Consider the following 8,111-nt stretch of genomic DNA (forward strand, 5'->3'; position numbering starts at 1 on the left):
ACATAACTTTCCCATGACCATAGAATATACTGTCAAACTCTATGTCCAAAAGAACTAAAAGATGGAAGCTTTTTTCCCCCAGTCCCCAAAGTGCTTTCATTTCAGCAGCTATGTAGTATTGAATGTTTTGTAAACTTCCCCAACAAGTTCAGGGTAGAAAACTATTGTGCCAGCTTTTATACAGACCAAAATTTGAAATCAATCACTGTCTTTCCCAGAGAAAGCAACTCTTCCCATCCATGAGCTCCTTGTGGTTACTCTGTAGGTACCAGTTCAACAAATTATAACTAGAATCTTCAGTTTCACATAGCTTTGACTGCTGTTTTATTGTATCCAATTCCTTTGGGGACAAAGAAGCCTAAATCACTTACTGAGGATTTAAAAGATTTAAAAGAAATGGCCTTTATCTGATTGGTTCATGGAACTAGAGGCATTTAGCTTCAAGAAAAAAACATCTGAGGGAAGGGTTTTTAAATGGAAAAGGGATTAAATGTGTTAATTGGTTGATTGATTAAACCAGAGAAAAGAATTAGGAGCCACAAGTGGATTTTGAAAAGATGCAAATCATGACTTGAAATAAGGAAAAAACTTCCTAGCAATTAGAGCTATCCCAAAAACAGAATGGACACTTTAGGAAGCAGGGGGTTTCCCCCACATTTTCAAGCACTGAATGATCTCTTATTGGAGTTGTTGTACAAGGGACTCTGGGACAACTGCAGATAAATGGCTACTTAAATCACTTCCCACTCTAAGATTCTTTGATTTGGTATGTGATTCTTTGAATTGGTATGACATAATTCCTGCTGACATTCTGCCTTTTCGTTTTTTCCTATCCAGGATGCCTTTGTGGAATTATATGGCAACAGCATGAGGCCTTTGTTCGATTTCTCCTGGCTGTCTTTGAAGACTCTCCTCAGCTTGGCTCTAGTGGGAGCTTGCATCACTCTTGGTGCCTACCTAGGACACAAGTGAAATCAGCAAACACACACAATGGATAGATATGCAAAAGACTCACTAAACTGTAGAAATAGTATGCATTTTTTTTTCAGTGATCCATAATAAAATTTGGGTGTGGTCTCTTAAAAAAAAAAAGAAAAGAAAACATTGGAGGAAAAAAAAAAACTTCTGGGCAAAATATTAAATCAGCTATTTACTGCCAAAGGGAAATATCATTTATTTTTACATTATTAAAAATTTATTTATTTAAGACATTTACATGTAACCTCCTGTCTTCAGAAACTCTGCCGCTTACAGCAAAGTAACTCTTACTATGGCTCCACACAGAATCTCCTGTGCCTATAAATGCTGATTTGTTTTAGACGGAGTTGGCTGGACTAACTCAATCTCCGAAGAACAAACAAACTGACAAAGGACCTTACTGTTGGGAAGAGCTTTTTTAGGCTGCTTGATTATAGGGAGGTGAGGTGCATTTTATGTGCATTTATTTGTCCTGTATGGAAATAGAATTATTTCCTGCTAGGAAAAAAAGTGACACTTTGCTTATGATTTGCATGGTGCATACACCATCCAAGAAGAAAAGGAAATTTGAGGGCAGACTTATGGTCCATTAAGATTCTTCATGTTTCCTCCACCTCCCCAGGACAGCTATGGGAAATATAATCCTAAATCATAAATGAAAGTATTTTTTTAAACTACCAATTGTGCCGAGACAGCCTTTTAACAATTAAGACAATATCATCCAATACCTTAAACACTGATTTGTCTATTCAGATACTCAGAGATACGTCAGTCCAAATACTCCCTATCTGAGTAGGAAACTGGCTCCTTTGGAACATCAAGAAATCAACATGTCAGTGATTTCTTCAGCATCAGGGTGTTTTCTTTTTTAAACTACTCACACAGAAACATCAGGACACCATAAGTGCCTGTTTCTCCAGGGTAAGACTGCAGCTTGCAGGCCTGTCTTGTGTCCCAACTAAGTGGGCTCATTCCTGGAACCACTCCCATGCAGGCACTGGTCTCCATGAGGGTTTCTAAACAGTGCAGTGTGGTCTCTGAAACTTTGGAAGTTAACAAAGTTTTGAATTCCATTGGCAAATAAAAGAAACATTTTTCCATTCAAGAAAGAACTCTAAATGGGCTCTACTAGGGTCGGTTTATCAAATTGGAGATAATGAAATCAATTTAAGCTCATTTTTCCAATTTAAAGTGGAGTTTGGGGACGAAAACTATTTTTTCCACATTGGTCATTTCTTAAGTTTGCCGTTGAAGAAGAAAAAGCTCTCATAGTCATCTCCCAGATCATCTTGACAACTTTAGAAAACTGATTCAGTCCAGGAAGAGGCAAAAAAGGGGAACCCTGCTGCCTTTGTGTTGGAGGGAGAGAGAGAAAAAAGAGAGACACACACACAGAGAATGTGGTTAAAAAAAAAAAAAAAAAGGACTTGAATCCCTTTTTTATCCAGATTTTAAATCAATCTCAATAAGGCAGACAGATGAGGAACAGTAAATTGTACCAAATACTGTCCAAACAGCATGCCTGTATTTGGGACTGAGTTCTGACATATTGATGTGGTTCAAAGGAAGGTTTTAATGAAGAAGGGAAATGTCAAAAGGAGTGTCATGGACTAATTAACTTATGCCTATGGAATTTGATGGGAAAACTCATTAACTCATCATTATTATTGTTTGTTCTTATTTGGAAACCTGGAAGGGGGAGAAAAATTCCAGTTGTGGAATTTGGAGATTATCTGCACATCCTGGGAGCAAAGAAAAGAAGAGAAAAGAAACAGTGGCTAAAACTGTTAAAGAATCTCAAAAGAGATCTAGCCTCTAGCTCATAAACTAGGGAAGAATTTGTGTTTTAAGTTTAGATTTCACTTTGTGATATACATGAAATACCTTTGAGGCATTATGGCATTATATACCATTTATCTGTATTAACTTTGGAATGTATTTTGTTTAATGTTTAATGCTGTAGTTGATGTGTTTTCAAAGCTGCTTTTTTTTTAGGTATGTGCATCTCAGCATTTAATTTTTTTTAATTTAGTTATGACCTCTACACTATTTGTTAGCAAGGATGAGAATTTTCCATTTGAAGTTTTGTATTTTGACTCTCCAGAAACTCTTAACAATGCCTCTTGTAGTCTTTGGATCTTGAACAGCTGAAGGAGAGGGAACTGTAGCTTTTGAGGGCATTCATCTCAACAGGTTTTGTACTATGCTTTGAAACAGAAATGTTGGAATAAAGCAAAACGGCATTTGCTGGTGTACCCCTGACTTTGTTCCTTATAGTTTTACTTAACCTGAACAATTCTGAGTTTAGTAACTCAAGTTATTTGAGACAATGTGCACATTCAGCTATAACCATGGGGTTCATCTGCATGAATTTTCTAAGATAGAGACTTTCTAGGGCCTTATAGTAATTAAGACTCTAGCCCTAGGAGTGTGTGACTTTTAGACTTGCATCAAAATGACCCATTTAAATATAGGTACCAAGGAAAGCCATAGGAGCTGATTTAAATAGGTCATTTTTCATGAGAGTTAGTAGCACTTATGGGTTCACACTTGGAACAGAATAGACTTGTAGAGTGGAAAATGGCATGAATTATAAGTCATTATTCAGAACCAAATTAGTGAAGAAGATAAAATGATTTTTTTTGGTTTCAATTTTAAAATGTTTTATTGTTTTATGAAAGGTTTACATTTTCAAAAGTGGCAAATATTGAACTGAAAGCCCTGTGCTGCTATGCCAACAAGATCACCTGCATGGAGTTGGTTTTGTAGTTCACTCCAAGTGTCAAGATTTTCCAAGCTGCTTTAGAAGTAATATGAAGTACCTTATGAACATTTAAAAGATAAAGTCTGATTGGTGTTTGGTTGTCTTTGTGGTTATTGTTGTTATTGTCCTTTTTTTTTTAAACCTGGGTTTCCCAGTACATTAGTAAAGTGTGTATATATATGTGTGTATATAAATATATATATATTAAAAAATTAGTCATGGTGGTTCATGTTTGTTTGATTTTCTCTTGCTATTGGGGATCTCATTTTCTGGTATTCCCCATGAAAGATTTTTGCCACCTGACTCTAGAATTGTACAGTATTTCCATGCCTGCACTTGCTCAGAGACTAGTTGATAATGCATTTCTTATTGTTAAAGATATAGAAATGATGAATGTATATAAAAGTTTGAACTAATCAAATCTTTTTCTACAAATCTTTTTCTTCATCTCCTTTCCTAGGATATTGCTCTCTAGCTCTACACCTTTGGATATACCCTCATTGAATCATTCACACCTAATGTTTATGTCATACACACACACACAAACACACACACACACACACACACACACACACACACACCTCATACTGTCTTGGGCAGAGATATAAAAGACACATATTTTCAACTGGGGCCATTGACATTAAGAAAAGGCTATGAGGGAAAGAACACTCCACTGTCCTCATGAATAAATAAACCCTTAATTCCTAAAGATTTTGAAAGCCTTTCATGTAGAAAAGCACCACTTCTACACTATTGTAGAGGAAGAAAAATGCTGCATTGGGTAGTCAACCAAGCTTTACCATTCAAAATATTCATAAAGAACAGAAAATTATTTTTAGACTCTCTGTGGAAACTTGAGTTCATAAATATAGCAAGTACCCAGCTAATTCTGGTTAAAAAAACAAAACAAAACAAAACAAAACAAAACAACAAAAACGAGCCAAACATGAGTGTTCCCTCAATTCTCCATTTCACCTTGTAAGTTTCAGATTGGCCCATTCATTTAGAAATGGCTTTTAATTATATGGTCAGTCATCAAGCATTTAGAGTGTTTCCTCTTTTCCCAATACCAGATGCAAGGATTATAAAATCAAAAGAGACTAAGAATTATGTTTAAAAGTGAAGAATCAGAACTTCTCAGCAACATGACATGAAGGATTGACTAAATTTTCAAGAGTCTAGCAATGCTTAGTTTACACTGAAGTAAATAACCTTTCAAGGTTGTGGCTATGGTTAGTTACCCTTTCTTATCACTTACATTGAATGATTTACATGGGCCCTGTGAAAGACAGAGGAAGGCCTTTGGGAAATAAATACTTCTAAGGACATCAAAGAACAGAGTTTAAGCTCTGATTCCAATTCTGTCCTTTGGTGTCATAAGCAATAGGAGATGAATGTGATTGTTCATATAAAAAAACAACAACAAGAAGGATATACACACACACACACTCAGACACACACAGGTCTAAAATTCAAGTCCATGTAGAGTCTAATAAGATTATTCTTGTTACTTTGAATTGTATGTGTTTTTAGGAGTTTTGTTGTAATAATGGAAGAAGAGGAGGGAAGAAAGATTAACCGTAATATATCAGATTGTGAAAACAAATCAGCCTTAACAAATGATTTACAGAATTGGTGGACCTGACTAATTTACTATAAATATGGAAAAATTGAAATAGAACCTTGGTTAGTGCTAAATATATTATATGATAATGACCCAGTGTGATAAGAGAGTATTTCACTACTCTCATATACAGCTGTACTGGCACCAGTGGACCTAAAAGTCAGCATGATTGTCTTGATGGTCAAAAAAACTCCCTTGAAAGTTGACATTCTGGATATAAGTTTGCATTCCAAATCTATGTGATAGGTATTTAAACAGGCATTTGTTTAAATTGGTGGAATAATCTTTGACATAGCCTGCCTTATAGTGGGGAGACGTTTCTTTTTTGCTTATTTGCTATCATGATAGTTTCATACGGCATGATGATAGTGATGGCAATGTAACTCACAATTCTTTCTAATTAAATTGAGGAATAATGATACCACTCAGTGAGGTATGCAAAAAAGAAGCACTCTCTTTTATGATCCGGTACTCTCTTTCATGGTCACTGAATGTATGGGCCCTTACAATTAAGTCACAATGGGAACTGAACATTGTAAATAGTTCAGGAGAAACTCATCATTGTTCTCAGAAAAATAACCCCAAAATGTCCGTTGTGCTGCTGATAGTCAATTATGCCATACAACAGACAGCATATTAATGACCAAAAAGACTCAAACAGCCACTTGGTATCCTAATCATTTATATAAAGGTACGAGGACAATCTTGCAAATATATAGCAGACAGGCTATATACAGCTGATTTTTAAGTCGGTGTTATTACAAGTTGACTTTAATTTAGCAAGTGGTCATTAACTCCAAGTATTTCCATTCTTTCCTTGGGAAAAAGTTTATAGCTAGTTTTCTTGATGGAATGTAATACAATTTCCATTTATATTGGCCAAGGTAGCATTGTGAATGGTAGTAGGTGATCTAATTTCATTTGGAGAAACTAAACAGCTGAATTCATTAAAATTTTTTGAAGGATTCAAAACATCCAAATACTATTTGCTTGGATTCTCTTATTTTCATCCTTAAATTAAACTTTAAACATAATTCAACTTTATGCTGAATGTGTTGACTGTTATAGGAACTACTCTAAGTTTTCTGTTTTTAACTTGGGAGCTGAGTTTTCAGTATCACCAGCATCATTGTACATAAAGCAAATTTTGTTTATGCAGTATCTTGGATATATGTATGGAAAGGTAAAGTAGTTTTCCAGTTTGCTATCATTAATTACAATGGCATTGTTTTATATTAGTTGTTGGGGGGGAGATCACATTGCCATTAAATTTGTTGTGTCTGTTCAGTTATTATTGTGAAAGAAGAAAAATAAAGTGCACTGTGAGCTATTGGTTATGTACCTGAATTGTTTATAATTTGTTTATGTCAGCTTTCCCTACTATGAATCGCCACTGAACAAGACCTGTAAGAGAAAGCTCTAATAAATCAGATTGAGTATGTACTGATGTCATAATGATGTCGTTAGAGATTAGGCTGTGGTGTTTCCTTACAGGTGAAGCCCCTTATACTCAGCTTCTTTGTGTTCCCTGAAACTGAAGCTCCTTGGATAGGTCTAAGAAGGACATGGCTTATACAGAAACCCACTCTCCAAAGGAAGGCAGTTGCCAGTTAGATTGCACTCTGTCACATGCATAGATCATTTGTGGGTTTGGAAATTCTATCATTGATGTGATATGACTGGGCTGGAGGGGGGATGAATGTAGAAAATGAAAAAAAAATTATATCAGAAGACTCTAAAAAAACTTCAAAAGTCATATTTTGAAGCTAATTTTCACCAATTTGGCCCCCACCAGCCCTTTTCTTTAGGATATGTAGATGTCAGTTCCCCCCATAAGTACTTCAAGGATTACAAACTTGTCTTCCAACAATCTGAGACAATCCTATTTTAATATTTTCCCTTATAAATGTTCCCCTCTATTAACTTTCTTATAACTGTTGAGGTTGTCACCATGCTTCCAGTTTTGCAGGTTCATAAATCTCCTCAGGTCCTCATTCTCACTAATGCCTTGTATTCAATTAATTGCTAAATTTTGTAATTTTTACCTTTAAAACATAATTTAGGGGCAGCTAGGTAGCACAATGGGAGGTAGGTATGTGGTGCAGTGCATAGAGCACTAACCCTGAAATCAGGAGAACCTGAGTTCAGACACTTAACATTTCCTAGCTGAGTGACCCTGGGCAAGTCACTTAACCCCAATTGACTCAGAAAAACAAGCAAACAACAACAACAACAACAACAAAACCAAAAATTGCTTCCCTTCTCTCCAATCACACAGCTATAACCTTAAAGTTAGGGCTTTGATTCAGGCCCTAATCACCTCTTTCATAGATTATTCCCATGGCCTCTTAATTGGTCTCTGTTCTTATCCAATCCATTCTCCACTCAGCAGATAAAGTGATTTTCCTAGAGCATAGATCTGCCCTCCAATCCCTTTGCTTAATCAGCTCTAGCTCTGGGATCTATCATAAAGTCCTTGATTTGGCATTTCAGACTCTCTACCAGCTAGTCCCTCTCTATTTTTCAGGTTTTTTTGCCCTTCTCACCATACTCTCTATAATAGTCCAGCAACAATGGCCCAGAGCTTCTACCTCCTAGACCCATGACTCTTCATCTCCCATCTTTGCAGGAGGCTGTCTCCCATGCCTGAAATGCTCTCTTCACCTTTCCACATCTCTGACTTCTTTAAAGGTTCAGTTCAAGTTCCATTTTCTTAAAGAGGTCTTCCTAGACACTTCCCAGCCC

At 36.1% G+C, this 8,111-nt stretch overlaps 1 protein-coding gene across 2 annotated transcripts in view; it reads left to right on the forward strand.

Annotated features, from left to right (window-relative positions):
• BCL2 (BCL2 apoptosis regulator) overlaps nucleotides 1-6,694 on the forward strand; it is a 218,286-nt gene extending 211,592 nt beyond the window's left edge. For both annotated transcript variants that reach the window (XM_074279029.1, XM_074279028.1), the window contains one exon: nucleotides 838-6,694. In XM_074279029.1, coding sequence (XP_074135130.1) covers nucleotides 838-972 — 135 coding nt within the window. In that variant the 3' untranslated portion in view covers nucleotides 973-6,694. The remainder of the gene's footprint in view (nucleotides 1-837) is intronic.
• Nucleotides 6,695-8,111: the final 1,417 nt, after the last annotated feature.

The sequence above is a fragment of the Sminthopsis crassicaudata genome, chromosome 1 (assembly GCF_048593235.1).
Source record: "Sminthopsis crassicaudata isolate SCR6 chromosome 1, ASM4859323v1, whole genome shotgun sequence".
Taxonomy (NCBI): domain Eukaryota; kingdom Metazoa; phylum Chordata; class Mammalia; order Dasyuromorphia; family Dasyuridae; genus Sminthopsis; species Sminthopsis crassicaudata.